The sequence below is a fragment of the Rhamphochromis sp. 'chilingali' genome (assembly GCF_963969265.1).
Source record: "Rhamphochromis sp. 'chilingali' genome assembly, chromosome: 8".
Taxonomy (NCBI): Eukaryota; Metazoa; Chordata; class Actinopteri; order Cichliformes; family Cichlidae; genus Rhamphochromis; species Rhamphochromis sp. 'chilingali'.
This window is the reverse complement of record NC_137935.1, coordinates 13,533,275-13,551,264: the sequence shown is the minus strand read 5'-3', so window position 1 is coordinate 13,551,264 and position 17,990 is coordinate 13,533,275. Positions and strand designations below refer to the sequence as shown.

Below are 17,990 nucleotides of genomic sequence, written 5' to 3'. Positions count from 1 at the left end.
TTGTTTTTCAATAAAATGTTCTGCAGTATTTGACTAAATATTGATCAGTTCCATATTTAATGGAAACAAAAACCTAAAGGTGCTAAACTGCAAATGAAGTCCAATTTAAGAAAGCTTTATTTGGAGTGTAACATTTCATTATATAACCTTCACAGCACCTGTGACATATTTCTGTAATTCTGCAAAAAGCAAAGAAAAGGATGAAATACAGTAAAATTGCAATAACCATGAATATACATAAGGATTGAAAGACCACTTTAGGGACAGTGATGCTGGGATTTTATGAACTGTTACTTTTTCTTATTACTTTTTCCTCTGTCATCTCTCCGTCGCTGGTGGATGAGTTTAATTACCTGGGGTAAACCCTTCAAAGCAACAGACGGAGTGCCAGCAGGGTGGAGCAGTTGGAGACGAGTGTCAAGGGTGATTTGTGACAGAAGGATTGAAAAAACTACACTGAAGTTGGTTGTGCTAACTTACATTACATCTGATGTGGCGTACACATTCAAACATGGAGTCTAAAGGGTTTATTTATGACAATGATGCTGATTTGCGAGGGTTATTAGATGGAGGGTGGGTGGATGAACATACACTCAAGTCAGGAAACATTCATTGAAACTATGATGTGCAGGGCAGCACCAGTCATACTGTAACAAACCAGATATGAAGACCATAACAACATGGTCAGTTTAAATCCAGAGGACGAGCTTTATCACGACTCCGACAGCAGATTTCGGGAAATGATCATCCTCATCACTTCATTGGTTCCTTTAAGGGAAACAAAAGCAGGAAACAGCTGGTGAAAAACAGCATCACAGTTGCCTTACATGAAACCAAAGGAGCCACACTAAAATATGACAAAAGACAAACAAAAAGGCTAAAGAGAGAGAAAAAACCTCACCTTCTAGGATCTGGTGGACTCTGATGTCCCGGACAAACTGCTGCACTGCGTAGTCTTTAAGGTAACCGTACCCACCGTGCATCTGAAGAGCCTGGTTGCAGATCTGTTGAATACAAGCAGGAAAAAACATAAAAGATCACTTAATATAGTTAATTTCATGCTTTTTAGCCAAATACTGTTAATCCTCCTTAGCACTGCTCACATTAAAGCACTCGTCTGTGGCAAAGAGCTTGGCCATGGAGCAGATGGCAACAGCATCGGGGCGGTCCTCCTGCAACGCCTGCGCTGCTTCACGTATCAAAAGGCGAGACGCAACCAACTTGGTGGCCATTTCTGCCAGTTTGAACTGAAGAAACTACCATATTAAAAGAGAGGGGGGGGGGGGGGGGGCGTGAATAACAGTGGCAGGACAAGTATTCTGTTTCACTGAGTTTTCACTAAATAAACTGAAAACAGGGGAACCTGCTTACCTGGTTGTTTGAGAGTGTTTCTCCAAACTGCTTGCGCACTAACAGGTGATCCCTCGCCAGCTGCACAGAAGCATGCGCCGCCCCAAGAGAACAGGAAGCTGGCGGCAGAGTATTTAGAGGAAAACCAGTGAGTAAGTTGTTTGGCTTTGTTTTAAACGCCTTCATGTCAATGCCAAATACTGTGTGACCACAAATACTGACGGTTTGAGCTGAGTTATTACTGAGCAAACCACTGCTACTGGTCATAACCAAGGGCATGCTCATTTATAAAAGTGTGTTAATCCAAATCTACTGAAACCATTCGTCATGCCTTAACCAACTCAAGGTTTCTTTAAAAGCACGCTGCACGCAATTTATGCACAAATCTGTTTCCCCCGAAGCTCGTTGAAGCCCAATTATGATGCAGATTACATACTGTTACTTCTAGCTTTAAAAAAAAAAAAAAGATTTACATTGGATTGTAAGTATAAAAGACACAGTTTTTGGATGCTTGGCTACTTGGGTGGTGTTTTCCTCCTTACCAATATTAATTCTGCCTCCATTCAGGCCTTTCATTGCGAAGTTGAAGCCCTGTCCTTCCTCACCGAGCCGGTTCGCCACTGGAACCGCACAGTCCTCAAATATCACGGCCCTGGTCGGCTGAGAGTTCCAGCCCACCTGGAGGACAGATTGTTTTTAACAGCTGATTGGCTCAATTCTGCCATCTAGTGGTTGAACACCAAAGTGGCGCAACTGTGAAGTCGTACTTTTTTTTCTTTTTTGCCAAAACTGAGGCCGGGGGTTCCCTTCTCCACCACCAGACATGAGATACCTTTAGGTCCTTTACCTCCAGTTCTGCACATCACGACGTAGACATCTGTGTCTCCTCCTCCACTGATGAAGGCCTAAAAAGTGCCGAATAAATTAGAGGAGCTTGCATTTCTACAGACCTTAAATGACATGAGCGTACAGACAGGTCTGAGTTACCTTTGAGCCATTCAAGACGTAATGGTCGCCTTTCCGCTGAGCAGAGGTCAGAAGAGAAGCAGCATCGCTGCCGCTGCCTAAAACAAAGATCGCAGGTTGAACTTTAACTAAAGTACTCACATGTGTGGAAGAACAACATACATGTGAAACGAATTTCTCACATAGACAGCTGTGAATAATTTTACACAAAGAACTCTGCTGTCTTTTCGCATGCAGACTCACCTGGTTCAGTGAGACAATAGGAGGCAAACTTCTCCATAGAACAGAGATCAGGACAAAACTTTTCCCTTTGCTCTTTATTGCCATAGCTGTCTATCATCCAGGCACACATGCTGCAAAGATAAGGAGGACAGAGGAGATTAACATGCAAATAAATAAATAACATACACTCTCTGGCCACTTTGTTAGGCATACCACTTCAACTGTTTGTTAACACAAATATCTGATCAGCCAATCACATGACAGCAACTCAGTGCATTTAGACATGAAGACACAGTCGAGTCGACCCAGTGATGTTCAAACTGAGCATCAGATTGGAAGAAATGTGATTTAATGATGGTGTTGGTAGAATACGTGCTGGTCTGAGTACACAGAGTACCACTCCTGTCAGCTAAGTACAGCAAACTGAGGCTAGGATTCGCACGAGTTCACCAAAATTGGATACTAGAGATATGTTGCCTGGTCTGTTGAGTCTCGATTTCAGCTTCAACATTTGACATGAACAACATGAAAGCATGGATCCATCCTGCCTTGTATTAACAGTTCAGCCTGCTGAAGTACCAATTATTTAAATGCTAAAGTGAACCTGAGTATTGTTACCGACCACGTTCATCCCTTCATGGCCACAGTGTACCCATCTTCCTGTATGTATAATCCAGACAAACTGACACCTGCTGTAAATATGGCGTCTTTTAAAAATGCTCCCAACCAAAATAATCTTATTATTCATACTTGTGGATGCTGATGTAGGCTGTGGTGCTCACACATCCCGTGGACAAAGCCTCAAAGATGATCGACGTGTCCAGCCGAGAAAGGCCAGATCCTCCAACATCTGGCTGAACGTAAATCCCACCGAAACCCAGCTGGGCCGCTTTACGCATGGTCTCCACTGGAAAGATTTCCTGAGTGGGGAAGAAACATCTAACCATTAGCACACCCTGCCTAGTGCTGTTACTAGTTACTTATTGCCTAATACTTATTTTTACTTTTTTTTTCTCCTGATCAGGACTTTGGATTGATACAAAAGATTGCCTTTATATGAGCAAACATGGTTTTGAACCCCTCACATCTGTTGCTTTCACGTTTGATTAATAACAGTGTTTTAAGCCTCCTAGCTCATACCTTTTGGTCCCACTCTGCCATGTGTGGGGCCATTTCATTGGCTGCAAAGTCAAAGGCCACTTTTTGAAACTCCTTCTGTTCATCTGTGAGTCCGTGGGAAGCTGCAGACAAAGAGCGGAGGACATTAAATACAGAAACTGCTCTGTGTGCTTTTAACCATTACATACTGTTCATATTTCATGTCTTCACAGTCTGGCTCAGGTCACGTTGAACCCAGGCTAAGAATTCCCTCATAAGTGTCTACAGCATATTGTTAAACAGAGATTAATTTAGAGTATATAAATAGTCACCTTTTTTACTCACTATGTATTTATAAACCTATATTAATCTCTAGCTCTCTTCCACAGTCTTTGTCCTGTCTTTGTCCCTCAACCCCAGCCAGCTGTGGCAGATGGACGCCCCTCCCCGAGTCTGGTTCTGCTGGAGGTTTCGTCCTCCTTCTAGTTTTTCCTTCCTAGTGCTGCCAAAGCGCTTGCTCACAAGAGGTCATATGAGTGCTGGGTTTTTTCTGTTTTCTTTGTATTATTGTAGGATCCTTACCTTACAATACAAAGTGCCTTGAGGCAAATGGTGTTGTGATATGGTGCTATATAAATAAAATAGAATTGAACTGAACTGAAAAACATCTAATATCATAGAGTATTATGTCCTGTTATACCTAACACATTACAACATAACAGCCACGATGATTTAAATAACATCTAGGTGTTGAATAATCCGAAAGAGAGGGGCGGTGCTAAGGAGAGGCGTGCAGCTTTCTCTGCCTTCCGACTGGAACTGAGATCTAACAAACCAACCAATGACAGTCGGCTGCGATAAATAAGTAAATAAAAGCGCTGAATATGTGTAGCATAAGCTTCTTTTTTTAAAAATCTTAATCAGCAGTCACGTTTGTTTGCTACAAAGCTGTGTGACTACTTAACATATCGCTGGTTCATTTCATTGCTTCAGGTCCAATGAGGTAAATGAAAGAAACAGAGTTTTTAGAGCTACTTGTATTACTTAAAGCTAGTAGATCTCGTTTTCTGGTACTTACGGTCGATGCATGCGGCTATTCCTCTTCTCTGTGAGTTTCCGCTTAATGTTACACGATTTTTACATATTCTGGAGCCCAGCCGGGCTATTCTCGACAGAGCTCCTACAGCAGCCATGTTTACCTCTACAGTGGTGAGTCACTCGGCAGCGGGACTGCTGGTTATTGTAGTTTGTAGTCGCACTTCCGGCTTGTATTACGCATTTAAAGGTGCCATATTGAAACGGGGTTCGTTTCAATTAAACGAAATGTTGAAAGTAAATATTTTAAACATTTATACATGTTTAGAAATTTTACTTTGATTTGTTTAATCACATGAAGTAATTCATTTATGCTAGATAACACAAGTGAGTATTGATATTATGCTTATGAAAAAGTTTTTGAACTACCACGGCATTTATTTGCTGTTATTTATTCAGATGTATGACATGACCAGTTTGATTATTACACTACAGTGTAGGGTCCATAACATTATTTTTTAATTGTATATCTTTTTAAATAATGATATTTAAATTGTGAAATGTAAATGATGGAAGCTTGTGTCTACCACTGATTTATTTTTTATTTTTTTCTTTTGTTAACGTATTCACTTATTTTGCCATCTGTAAGTGAATATTTCAGGTTCACATCTCAGAATTCAACTTGAGAAGTTAATATTTTGTCTTAATAAATCAATAACATCTCAAGTTAATTAAAAAATTTTACAATTTACACTCTGCCTGGCAAAACTTATTTTGGAAACAAGCTTCCATAAAATTGTGAAGCTTGCATAAATGAATAAATGTATATAGCTTTGAGAATCCTTTTAACCTTTATACATTAATACCAACAATTCTGTAGGCTTTAACACATAACATAACACTTTGTAACCTCATATTTACTTTCTTTATCACATATTCTCAGACTATTTATTTTATTTTGGATTCACTTTAGTCGTTTCCATGTGTATCCTGTACACACTGAAAACTTACAATAAAGTTGACTTTGACTTAACTTACACCCTGTTTATTTGTAGGTTATAATAATAATAATAATAATATGTTATTAATAATAATAATAATAATAATAATAAAAATAAAGGGGTGTTATTGTCATAAAAACTGAAGTAAACAGGCAAACGAAAAATAAATAGACAATAAAATCCGATTAATTTAATTCCTAATAAACCAAAAGGCCTGAAAATAGTCACGTGTTCCCCGTACCAATATGGCGGCAGTGCTTCTACAGCGGACACACGGCAGTGGCTGGAGAATAAATCGAGTGCACCTATACGGTTTTTAGGTCACGTGTTGCAGTTTTTTCCGCGGGATTGATGGCTGGAGCTGTGCGGAGCTGAAGGTACGACTCCATGACTGATTATTACCGAGTTTATCTCCGGACAGTACGTTACGTCTAGTTTGCACGCATTCCTGATGCTTCTGTGTTTCTGCTGCTTGTTAGTGTCTAAGCAGTTTACACATGTAAATAAGAGCACTTATTCAGAAAACATTTAATAATACCAGCATTAATATTGTTAACTAGTGCAGTATGTTTTTCTTTAGTTACAGCAAGCACTTGAGTCACACCAAATACAATTTGTGGTTGTGTTATTTAAGTTGAGGTGTTTCTAACCTTCAGTCTGCCACTACTGATGTAAACTGTGGTTATTAAAAATATATGTTAGTAACACTTCTCAAATTAAAGCTTCCTACATGAAGAAGATAATCACGGCTCATTGGAAGACTGCTGTGCTTACCAACATTAATTGCGGCTGGACGCAACTACCGGTAAATAAAGCCAAATTTATGTGATCTTGGACTCATTTTGAATGATTTTTAGAGTAGTCCGTTTGGGATTACATAAAGAGACAAGACACTGACCCAACCTAATGTTCTTCAGTTAACAACACTTTGTATGAACTTTAGAAAAGTATAAATGGATATAAATATAAGGGATGGAAATCATTAGTGGATAAAAAGGAAAAAATGCTGATTGTCTGAGTTCTTGGTGGGAGAGCTACCAGAGTACAAGTTATACCTAAAACTTCTTGTGTTTTTGCCCTCACAAGCTTTACAGAAACAAACCATCCAAACCTTTTGTGGATCTTTACAGAGTCAAAGAGATGCCACCAAAGAAAAAGGCCAGAGTCAGTAAAAGGAATACAGGTTCAGGTAGGTAAATCAAATCACAGAAGAAAATCACCTGTCTGATATTAGAAGGTTAATACACTCATCCTGAGCATGAATCTCAGAGTAATTTCAGGATTTCTAAGGATTTTCCAGGGTAGAATATTTTATAGCTACATCTTTAATTAATTAACCAAAACCATTGGGTGCACAAGTGTGAATTTATTTTGAATTTAGTCTCAATTTTATATAATGAGTCAAGTGCATTCAAACACCCCCACTAATATTTGGTTGACTGTCCTTTAGCAAGCTGCACGTCAACCACACACTTTGGGTGGGCATCAACAAACTTCATGCATAATTCTGGCTGCATGTTTGACCACTCTTTTTTTTGAAGAATTGGTAGGGTTCATTCAAATAGTCCAAAAATGTTCAATAGGGTTTAGGTTGGGGCTTTGGGAAGGCCATCCCAGAAGCTTAATGTTAACCTGCTTTATCAATTACAAAACCAGATTTCACATGTGTTTGGCATCATTGTCTGATTGAAACACTCAATTGTGTCCAGGTTGATTTGAGGTGAAGTTGAACAATTTGGACATAGTTCTCCTCCTTCATTATTCCATCTACTTTGTGCCCATGATGCTACCACCACCATGCTTGACAGTTAGTCCATGGCACTGTAAAACTAACTTCACTGTAGACAGTTTTCCTGTTGTTCCATTAGTTTCCCGTTCATGCTAGGCTTGAACCTTTTTGGTCCTTTAGTTGTTCCTGAACATCTGAACCAATTTCTGCTCATGCGAGGGTGACAGTGTGGGTCTTCTTCTAGAACCCCGGAAAGTTGTGTTTGCACTGATTATTTTGGAATCTGCATTTCTAAGAGACATTCCCAACTTGTGTTAATCTACAATTCTATTTATTAGATGTTTACTAAGTTCCTTCGATTTTTCCATTGTTCTGAGTATTGGTCAATCCAATGGGTGCTGCCAAAGAAATAACAACATTGCAGAACCTCCAGTGCCGCTTATTATTATAACTTAAGCGCTTGTTCTTGTTTTTTAAAGTCATCACAGATTTATGCTGTACAATCACTCCACCCTGGAAAAAGAACGGTTCAAAGAAATCATTAAAAACACCAAATTATTGTGACATTCAACCCCTCGAAGAGTGCGTGTAAACACAGTTTTAACTAAAGAGTGCTTCCAAACCACAGGCAAAGATGATGACAGGGAGCCAGTGTCCCCAGCTTTGAAGAAGAGGAAAGCTGCAACTTCTGGTGGAAAAACTGACGAGAGCTCGGCGTCTTCTGGTTCTCCACAGTACAGTCGCTGGCTGATGAAGTCTGAGCCCGAGAGCCGCTTTGAGAATGGCATCGACGTAAAGGTATGGAGCAGCACCAGCTTTGTCAGCGCATTTTAAAGTGTGAGCTGGTCTCACTTGTCTGATGCTTCCTGTTCACTCTGCAGTTTGGCATCGAGGACCTGAAGGCTCTGCCTGATCAGACCAGCTGCTGGGATGGCGTTCGTAATTATCAGGTAGAGTTGCAGCACAGAGTCCTGCAAAAAGAAGATGTTTATCTGAAAAAAGGAGCAATGCGCTGCTACTCCTGAAAGGGCTTTTCTGTCTCTGCTCACTGCACCACTGTGCAAATTATTTTTGAATTTGCTATGCTTATCTTCTGCAGGCACGCAATTTCATGAGGCAGATGAAAGAGGGGCAGCTGGCTTTCTTTTACCACAGCAACTGCAAGGAGCCGGGGATAGCAGGACTCATGAAAGTGAGTCGCTCTTCTATATTTAGGTAAAGCTCGAGACGGGCCCGATGTTCAGCTTCATTTCCTCTTTCTAGGTTGTGAAGGAAGCTTATGTGGACCACACTCAGTTTGACAGGAAAGATGTGCATTATGATGCAACCAGCAAACCAGACGACCCCAAGTGGAGCATGGTAAGCTGAACGCATTAAGCGCAGTTAATGATAAGACTCAAGCGTGAAGGCTGAGCTCGTTCTCTTCTCCCTCAGGTAGACGTCCAGTATCAAAGGATGATGAAGCGTTTTCTTCCTCTGTCGGAGCTTAAAAAGCACCACCTGCAGCATCGCGCTAAGGGGGGGCCCCTCAAGGACATGGCGCTTTTTACAAGGGCTAGGCTCTCTGTGCAGCCTCTCAACACCGGTATGACAGAAGCGGAAAGAAAAAAGTAAATAAATAAACAAATAAAAGAGAAATAGCTGTGAACACTGTTTCTTTCTTCGCAGAGGAGTTTGACTTCATCTTGAGTCTGGAGGACAAAGAGCCACTGTAAGGATTGACTTCACAACGCAGCAAAATCATCACAAGTACCATTGCTTCACTGTAACTGTTAACGTTTATTAAAGATATTAAATATTTTTATTAGACATCATAGTCCAGATTCAATCTGTGAAAACACAAACATGTGGTTATGACTTGAGTTTCTTGGAACTGGATGGAAAGCAGTGCCTCTTTATAAAGTATAAACAGAAGCAGCATTAATTATGGCTGGCCTTTGCTCTCAGAGTAGCGTCAAGCATCATTTTATTGACGTTATTTAATTCATAATTTATAAACGGCAGCATATTTTACGACTCCTGATACCCTTTCAACGCTCGTTTTATCACATGGGAATAACTTAACATTGTGTGCTCAACTGCTGCCCGGTGATGACAGAGTGAGTGGGAAAATAAAACCCGCAAACAGCCTATGTGGCATGGCCTTCCAGGTATTTGCTTAATTGCAAAAAAAAAAAAACAACAACAACATGCAAAGGGCTCTTGGTAAATTTTCCTTTTTGTAGACTGTGGGGGACCCACATTAAATGAATTTAATGTGCTGAATGCTGAAAAGTACCTTATATAACCTCTGATGAGATGCTGGTTTGGAAGTATTAATGCTGTTGCTGCAGCCCGATGCCACAACAACAACTCCCGTATTATATGTCAGAGTCAGTCAGATGGTGTAGCACCATTTATCTCCTAACTGACATCACTGTTATTTAAATAGTTTTTATTAACTATTTCCAATTGATTTACTTGAATAATTGTGTATGCTGATGCAAAATAGCTACTTCGAACAGCAGTGGCTGAAAAAGCCCAGCCTGCTTTGGAACCTGAGCCCTGGGGCACACTGTGTGTTTCCACTCATGAAGTGTGGCCCAGGGCTCAGGTCACAAAGCTCCAGAGCGCTAATGACTGAATCAGTGTGTTGATATCTTCTGTGGTCTTTTCCACAGTCATAGTTTTATGAAACATTGTCTCCTTTGCTCTGGTTGTCACATTAGGATAACATCACCTTTAAGTTTTAAGCCTCGTCTTTAGTTGAGACCTTTCTCTTTACGTGTTTAAATTACACCTCAAAGCACATGCATGCATGTCCTCTTTCACCTGATGTTACTGTTGTTAAGATAAAACTTATAATTTTGACACGGATCTCCTAAGAACCCACCAGAACGTAGAAACCTGTTATAAAACAGATAAAACCGATATACAGACAAAGTCTTTTGTGGAAATGTCCTTATAATGAATATGTGGTCCAGCAGAAGTTGCTGTGGCTTGCTTGCACCGTTGCCTCAGAAGGTCCTGAGTTCGCCTCCAACATCTAGCCAGGGCTTCTGTGCGTGGTTTGTATGTTCTCCCCATGTTTGCATAAGGTCTCTGGTTTAACCTAACCCTACCCTGCCCCACCCCATGTTTTAAAGACATGCAGTTGGTAGGGTTAGATTAATTTGTTGTTCTAAATTGCCCTGCATCAGACTGGTGACCTGTCCGGGGTATACCCTGACTCTTGCCCTATGATAGTTGGGATAGATCCAGCCCTGATGAGAAAAAGTGGAAGAGAATGGATGGAAGGACATTTTCCTATGAGAAATTCAAAATAAAAATCTACTAATTTTGCAACTCATGAGAACTTAAAAATCAAACTGTACAGTCATGATGTGTATGTGAAAAACTGAAGTATATCATATCATTCAGTAGCTTGTAAAACCACCTTCAGCACCAATAAACTGATTATTGTCTGTATCCCTGTATTAGTCTCTCACATTGTAGAGGGATTTTGGCTCACTCTTCTTTACAGCATTGCTTCAGTTTATTTAGGTTTGCAGGCAGTCATTTATGCACAGCTCTTAGAGAGGTTAAAGTCTGGAGTTTGATGGGGCCACTGCAGCACCTTGATCCCCCCCCCTCCCCTCAGTCACTCTGTTGCAGATCTGCTCACTACTCTATAGCAGTTGAATGTTAAATAAAACTACATTAGCTGTAAGTACATTTTAATGAATGCTCAGGTTCATTAAGTCAACACATTCATTCATTTTCACAACAAAACCACAGAGAATTAAATTCATTTGGCATCAATTTATTAGACTTTTGGGAACAAGGAGTAATCGAGTAGCATTTTGCAAAAGATAGTTCTACTGTAACTTTCTCTGGTTAAAAGACTAAAATTATGTTAGAGGCAGGAGGATTCAATTAGCTTGATACACGTAGGCACAACTTTTAAGTCTCTAATAAAGAGGATACAGAAGACTTCATACTATCAGACCTCAAGACAAACACTTTGACATCCTTTCCTAACACCACTGGAATGCTGAGGTAAAGCTTATGGACATGAAACGTCATTTTGTAGCACTGTGTACTAGATAGTCTGTGTACACGAGCTGGAAACAGGATAACAGGTTTAACTGGCCTTATTTACAGGTTTAAAAACAAACGTGTGGATTAATACTTTAGCTCTCTCACTCAAACAGCAGCGAGAGATTAGAGTTTCCACTTCCATCCTTTTTTTGTGCAAACACACAAACACAGAAAAATGTGTTCAGCAAGGTAAAGCAGTGCAAAGTTATCTTGGATTTCTTGATCTTAGAACAATGTTAGGAATGCATTCATTAAACGTGGAATGTTGGAGATGCACTTGATGAGCATTCGTTTGAAATAATTATGAGATTAGAAATCAATTGATCCCAAAAGTGTTAGAACGTAACAAACAGAAGGCTTAAAAATTCAATTTCACATGGTTTTACCCAGCGAACAATAAGACATGGGTTTACTTTGATTCCCAAAAAGAACCCCCCCCCCCAAAAAAAATGCATTAATGAGGAAGGATAGGACCAGCAGCCTGAAGCCCATTTGAATGCCTCATGCAAACTGTTTCATAGTTCACACAGTTTTACCGTATGTCGGTCTCCCTTCTTTCTTTACTAGAAGCAGCAGCTACAAGTAAAGCAGCTGCCTCTCCAGATGTTGTACAGTTCACATGTACCCCCCACCACCCCAGTGCAGACCCTTTGTGAGTCCCGTGAGAGGAGAGCTGCAGCTCTACCCGCTCTCCTCTTTTGCAGCCTGTTCCAGTGCGCTCTCTGAAGCGGCTGATCCTTCGAACCTCTGAGAGGCGATGGCAGCCTGGTGAGACATGCTTTTCCTCACCACGTCCCCTTTTCTCCACAGTGTGATTTCCTGGAGGGGAGAGAAATCAAAGACAAATGTAAGGTGATGACATGAAGAACACCTCAGCCCATGACCTGTAAATGAAAGAAAAGGTACCAAACTGAGCACAGAGTTTTCCTAGCTCTCAAATGTGACTGATAAATGATTTTAGCCTTTTAGAACCAGTCAGTGGGACATCAACCAATAAAAGCACCACTACTTCTTATTCGCTGTCAGACTTGTTTTCTAGTGCAACATTTTCACTATCTAACACAGAAAAAAAGCAGAGCTCCACAATAGCACCTGTGTTTAAGAATTGCTATTGATAAGGTTTTACTGATGGTGTTCAGTTTCGAGGTTTCAAGCAGATTCTTTATTGATTATTGATCGATTTTCACCTACATAGGATTTCGTTTTTTGGGGGGGTTTTTAGTGCCAGTGCAGCAGGTCTATTATCTCTTCAGCTCCACTGCCATGAAAAAAAAGACATAAATAAATAAAACATGCCAGCACTAATAAAAGGCACTGATAAGCTGGGGGGCATAAGCTTTGGATGGAGTACAATTCAGAACAGAACCAGTTGGAACCTGCTCTCAGTTCCCACCTCTGATTATTCAGTAGCGCTAGCTGTAACTACAGTCAGAATCGCTACACACTCACAGCTCTATCATAGCCTGTACCCCCACATTTAGAAAGCAAACAACAGGAGGATGTTCGCCAGCTTTCTTAGTGAAACAGGGTTCAGCTGCCATTACATCCTGGCTGTAGGCACACTTCAGTTATTACAGTTACGGCTGTGACACAACAGGATGTAGCACTGATTGACTACATGCAGGCGGCTTTGTGTGCCTACAGTGGTAGTTGGAGGCTGAGCCTCCTCTTGAAGCCACACTGTCCTTTCACTCTGACACAATCGAAATACAGAGGCAGTCAAAATCAGAACCACATCCAGCCACAGCTGCACTAATGTCAGCCAGGCAGAGCATCTGCAGCTGTGCCCACATCCACCAGCTGGATACTGTTTGAGAGCTGCCCTTCATATAGACTAATAAGCACTAAAAATCACATTCACATGGATAGTTTTAAACTAGTGAAGTAGAAGATTCAGAAAAATGTAAAAACGCTGTCTGATGTTTTGCTTCCAGTCGTACCTGCTGTTTGAAGTAACGTCTCTCCTCCTCGTCAATCAAAACCAGGTTCAGGTAGTAGCGCACCGAGAACTTCTTGTTGATGTCTCGCATGGTGGGGGTCAGATCATATCCAGCCAGAAATAATCGGATGGGGATGGACTCTCCTGCAATGTTAAACACACTCTCAGAGGCTGAGCAGTGTTTGCATTGTGTGACTTGTTGAAACTGTGAATAACTTTTGTTTACCTCTGACCGGCGCTCCATCCATGATCTCGTACTTGGCAATAGTGTCATTTTCGTGGTAAACGCTTGGGCCTGTGCCTGTTGTCTCACGTTTGATGATGTCAATCTCCATGTGTTTAATCTTAATTCTCACCAGCAGAAAATAGATTTTTCCCACAATTACATCTTTCAGATGGTACCTGGAGAAAAAGAAAAGAAAAGCACAGGCGACAACTGCGAATGAGATCTACAGTTTAGTCACTAACAAGCACAATGTTCAGTACATGCTTTTCATTTAAACTGATAATAAATCAATCATTGTTTCAGCTACTGGTTCAGTTTCTAAATAAATAAATGCATCTTTCACTTAAAAAGAGATGGTTTTGCTGATACTGTATAAAACTATTTCACTCTTAAACACAGCATAACAAGGGAAAAAAGTGAATGATAGTGGTTTGCTGCAGCCCTGCAAGCCTTACTTGGATTTGTTATACTCAAACTCGATGTGGAGGCAGTCCTCAATTCCAACTTCCATTTTAATGGAGGAGTTGAGCTCAGGATAGGTGCTCAGTGTGTGGACCACAATGTCCATCTCTTTAGTGATGTCATTTAGTCTTCTTATCACCGTGGCACGAAGAAAATATCTGAAAATAAAGCACACAAGCAATGAAAAAAGTGCCATTTCCTCCTTAGTAGAAATTCACAACTACACACTAATTGACCATAATGTCAAATCCACCTGCCTATCCTATCGTTTACTGCTCCACCTCATGACAAAGACTCAACCAGATGTCTGGTTGCAACACTGAAATGCATATTCATAATGCTGCCACCTCTTACACTGGTAAAAGCCTACCTTCTCCCAGTGCCCTTCCAGCTATGACGCTGTCGCATTCATCTGTAGGAACCTTTGGTGGTGGACAGGGCTCACCATGGTCAATCTGACTAGTCTGACACCTTCAAGTCAAGTTTAAAGCGTTTTCTGTTCATTCAATTAACAGAGTCCAACCCTATTACCCATTCACCTTGGATACGTTTTGATAGGTACTTATCACTGCATACAAAGAATACCCCAAAAGATCTGCAGCTGTCTTCAAGCATTCACAGTCTAGCCCTTGTCCAACATTTGCAACACATATTAAGTCGTCACAGTTCACTTTTCACCCCTCGATTGTTGACACTGTAATGATTTAACGTTACTCACTTCCACCGTCATTGGTCTGAGCAGCGTGCATGTACTGCAAGTCAAATGTGGGCAACATCAAGCTTGAAAACTGCTCAGTTTAAGTGCAACCACATGACAGGCAGGTTAACAAGTAACGCGCTCACTGTACTGCTGACAAAACGACAGTGAAGGATCAAACTTACCTTAGCTTGACATTCTGGCCTGTGTAGGACTCGTAAGGTTTCTCAACATGAGTGAACTCAAAGTCAAAGGTCTGGGACTGAGTTATTTCACCAGGTCTTGCGAGATCTTTCACCAGGGAAACAAATTCATGATGGTTTCCTCTGTCGTAATACAACTCTAGAACAAGAGGAAAGATAGTATTAAAAAAAAAAAAAAACTATACTGTGCACGATTTTGGATACAACTGAGCTCTTGAACTCGTAATTGATTTTAGTGGCCAGAAAGCCATACCATGTGAATTTTACTTTAACATGTGAATTTCACTTCTTAAAATCTATTTATGTGTCCAAGTTTTCACACAGCTCTTTCACAAATGTAACACTCAAGCAGGGATTGTCTGTGTTGCTTACAATTTCACTGCTGGAACTTTTAACAGTCCAGCTGCAGCAGATTAAGGACACTAGAGTGCAGCTTACAGGTGATCTGAAACAGGTCTACACAGGTTTAATATCCGGCCCCCTGTGTTTCCTTTCATGTCTAATATAAAGTTGAAAACTGAAGCATCTGTTTGTTTCACTGTTGAGGGATGCCTCCATGTTTCTTCACCCCACAGTCTATCACTCGCTGCTATTTTTACATACCTATTTGTCCCACAAATTCAATTTTGATGCCGTGGTGCTCCAGCCTCTTTCCGGGGTTCTTCAGCGTCACATTCACCTTTCCACTGACAGTCTCGCCGTCGTAGAAAAGAAAATATTTGTCTTTCTTCCCATCTTCAGTTTTGTGTTCAACCTTCTTCCTCGTTTCGGCGTCATTCAGGACAACATCGATTTCTGCGCTTTGACCAAAACTAAAGAAACTCATTATAATGCTGCGTCCTCGCTAACTCTTTATCTTATCTAAGTGCGAGTTAACTGACTTGTTAGCACGCTGCACCGAACCTGCTAACGTTTCAAAGTAGAAAACAAGTGCACGCTAAGGCCTGCGGAGTGCGCGAGCTTGGCTGCTTCTCGTAGCACGAATTACACCGACTGACATTAAAAAGTCTCAAGATATGTCACAGAAACCTCCACACGAGCTACATGTCAAGCAAATTAGCGCTTCGATGCTAAAACACACAGTATTGTGAATAGCCGTTTTCTTTTTTTCTGCTCTCCGTTGCTGAGCCTGGATCTCACCGATAAACAGCCCGAAGCAGCGACGGATGGGTCTGCTGTTCACACAGAGCTCGCCGCGTAAATGTATCTTACATGTTTGTTTTCTGGGGATAAAACGACGAACGCTGTCAAACGACCAGGATGTAACACCAGCTTTCTTTACCTGCGTTAGCTGAACTACTTCCGGGTGGCGTTTTTTCACAGTAAAAGCGGAAAGAAAGGCGCGGAAGTCGCTAGGCACTAGCGATTATGCTTGAACTACAGCGTGTTTAAGACCTGCAAGTGTTAAAAGGAAAAGAAATATAAATAAATTGCATTACAATACTACACTCATGCAAACAATATAAACATTTATAAGCACTTTCAAACCATTAGCAAAAATTATGAAAATACTTAAATTATCAGAAGTTAATAATAATAACAATAACAATAATAATAATAATAATAATAATAATAATTATTATTATTATTATTATTATTATTATTATTATTATTATTATTATTATTATGTACAGCGTATGTAGTATGTATGAATGCTATTATATTTACACTGGCACTGGAGGCAAAATGTGAACACAACTCCAACACAGCTGTCATCTTTCGCACGCAGCAACTCACTACACAAGAGTTCTACGTCATCAGTATGTGCGATCTACACACACTTTCAGCAGCGACGCTTAGAATTCTATGCCCATAGACTTACTATTATGCTATATTGTAATGTATATAAATGAAATGTGTATACTGTAAATACACTATTTCATCTTTCTGTATAACTTATAGTACACTACTGTAGAGGATTTGAATTGGATTTCATGAAAAGGACCCATGAATATAATTTCATAGATGAAGCAGGATTCAATCTGGCAAAAAGGAGGTGGAGAGGCAGGAACATAATTGGTCAACATGCCATTATTGAAGTCCCTGGCCAGCATGGTGGCAAAGTAACTGCGGGCCTCTCCACTGTCATGCAAACCTGGGGCCATATAACACTGCACATCTCCTTACATTTCTGGGTCATCTACAGGATTTCATGGTTGCACGTGAACAGCTGGATCAACAAGCAGTGCAACCTGTATATGTCATTGTTTGGGACAATGTGAACTTTCACTGTGCTGTCCTGATACATGAATGGTTCACAAACAACCAGCGCTTTATAAACATTTCCCTTCCACCTTACAGCCCCATCCTGAATCCAACAGAAGAGTTTTTCTCTGCGTGGAGGTGGAAGGTCTATGACCGGCAGCCCTACACTGGGGAAACTTTACTGGAGGCAATAGAACACACCTGTGATGGGACAACTTTGGAGTCTAGTCAATGCTGGTTTCTGCACTCAAGAAGGTTTTTCTTATGTTGCCTGGCATGGGAGAATATTGCCTGTGATGTGGATGATGTGGATGAAGTCCTCTGGACTGGCCCCACACAAAGACATGATGATGTTGAATGAATCTGTGAATTACAGAAATGTGCTTTTAATTTAGTTTTATTTTTAATTAATTCATTTTTGTTATCTACATTCAGCACTTCATATCATTCTAATTATGGTCATTTGTTAAATACACTTAAATATTTCCTGTTAACTACATGCCCTGAATGCCGTATCTTCAATTATCTGATGTAGTGTCTAACGAATATTCTGTGGTGAATATATTTTTACTTGTTGTGTAAAAACTGATTTTGAAGTGATAGTTTGATTCTGACAGAAGAATCTGAGGTTTTGTGAATGTAGTTCTGTTTAAGGTTTTGAGAAAATGGGTGGAGGTTTCAGCAAATGTGTTTTAGCAATTCAGAAAAACTGGAATAATAATAATTACAACTTGCCTAATGAAGCGTTGATTGGCGCTTCAATGAAACTCTGGATGTCTACAAAACTATGAGCCAACT

General features: G+C 40.4%; 3 protein-coding genes across 7 annotated transcripts; 1 reads left to right on the top strand and 2 right to left on the bottom strand.

Moving 5' to 3' along the window:
* Nucleotides 1–99: 99 nt before the first annotated feature.
* Nucleotides 100–4,849, bottom strand: acad8 (acyl-CoA dehydrogenase family, member 8). Its single transcript, XM_080888714.1, has 11 exons — nucleotides 4,715–4,849; nucleotides 3,679–3,779; nucleotides 3,289–3,458; nucleotides 2,560–2,669; nucleotides 2,338–2,414; nucleotides 2,118–2,255; nucleotides 1,893–2,028; nucleotides 1,372–1,469; nucleotides 1,104–1,256; nucleotides 902–1,004; nucleotides 100–768 (listed from the first exon to the last, which is right to left on the bottom strand). Exons 1-11 carry the CDS (start codon nucleotides 4,827–4,829, stop codon nucleotides 713–715), a joined length of 1,257 nt encoding a protein of 418 aa, XP_080744840.1. The 5' UTR covers nucleotides 4,830–4,849; the 3' UTR covers nucleotides 100–712.
* thyn1 (thymocyte nuclear protein 1) lies at nucleotides 4,719–9,589 on the top strand. 5 transcript variants are annotated; one of them, XM_080888716.1, is made up of 10 exons: nucleotides 5,797–6,049; nucleotides 6,395–6,477; nucleotides 6,759–6,861; nucleotides 8,030–8,199; nucleotides 8,283–8,351; nucleotides 8,501–8,593; nucleotides 8,665–8,760; nucleotides 8,836–8,986; nucleotides 9,070–9,120; nucleotides 9,440–9,589. In XM_080888716.1, exons 2-9 carry the CDS (start codon nucleotides 6,403–6,405, stop codon nucleotides 9,114–9,116), a joined length of 804 nt encoding a protein of 267 aa, XP_080744842.1. In that variant the 5' UTR covers nucleotides 5,797–6,049; nucleotides 6,395–6,402; the 3' UTR covers nucleotides 9,117–9,120; nucleotides 9,440–9,589. The 5 variants fall into 5 exon arrangements, with proteins under 5 accessions (XP_080744846.1, XP_080744842.1, XP_080744844.1 ...); XM_080888718.1 differs by having other exon boundaries at nucleotides 5,804–6,049; nucleotides 6,803–6,861; XM_080888720.1 differs by lacking the exons at nucleotides 5,797–6,049; nucleotides 6,395–6,477 and adding an exon at nucleotides 4,719–4,845 and having other exon boundaries at nucleotides 6,803–6,861.
* A 1,577-nt stretch (nucleotides 9,590–11,166) lies between these two features.
* On the bottom strand, nucleotides 11,167–16,291 carry vps26b (VPS26, retromer complex component B). The gene is made up of 6 exons (XM_080888715.1): nucleotides 15,591–16,291; nucleotides 14,970–15,126; nucleotides 14,081–14,245; nucleotides 13,626–13,801; nucleotides 13,401–13,543; nucleotides 11,167–12,279 (listed from the first exon to the last, which is right to left on the bottom strand). The coding sequence occupies exons 1-6, from the start codon at nucleotides 15,811–15,813 to the stop codon at nucleotides 12,142–12,144; spliced, it is 1,002 nt and encodes a 333-aa protein (XP_080744841.1). The 5' UTR covers nucleotides 15,814–16,291; the 3' UTR covers nucleotides 11,167–12,141.
* Nucleotides 16,292–17,990: the final 1,699 nt, after the last annotated feature.

Excerpts from the sequence above, each read along its gene's own strand:
- thyn1 (XM_080888716.1), top strand. The coding sequence starts at position 6,403 with ATGAAGAAGATAATCACGGCTCATTGGAAGACTGCTGTGCTTACCAAC. Across the intron at positions 6,862-8,029 it reads TAAAAGGAATACAGGTTCAG|GCAAAGATGATGACAGGGAG; the intron begins GTAGGTAAATCA and ends TCCAAACCACAG. Across the intron at positions 8,200-8,282 it reads AGAATGGCATCGACGTAAAG|TTTGGCATCGAGGACCTGAA; the intron begins GTATGGAGCAGC and ends TTCACTCTGCAG.
- acad8 (XM_080888714.1), bottom strand. The coding sequence starts at position 4,829 with ATGGCTGCTGTAGGAGCTCTGTCGAGAATAGCCCGGCTGGGCTCCAGA. Across the intron at positions 2,415-2,559 it reads CTATTGTCTCACTGAACCAG|GCAGCGGCAGCGATGCTGCT; the intron begins GTGAGTCTGCAT and ends TCTTTGTTTTAG. Across the intron at positions 2,029-2,117 it reads TTGGCAAAAAAGAAAAAAAA|GTGGGCTGGAACTCTCAGCC; the intron begins GTACGACTTCAC and ends TCTGTCCTCCAG.
- vps26b (XM_080888715.1), bottom strand. The coding sequence starts at position 15,813 with ATGAGTTTCTTTAGTTTTGGTCAAAGCGCAGAAATCGATGTTGTCCTG. Across the intron at positions 13,802-14,080 it reads TTTGAGTATAACAAATCCAA|GTACCATCTGAAAGATGTAA; the intron begins GTAAGGCTTGCA and ends CTTTTTCTCCAG. Across the intron at positions 12,280-13,400 it reads GACGTTACTTCAAACAGCAG|GAAATCACACTGTGGAGAAA; the intron begins GTACGACTGGAA and ends TCTCCCCTCCAG.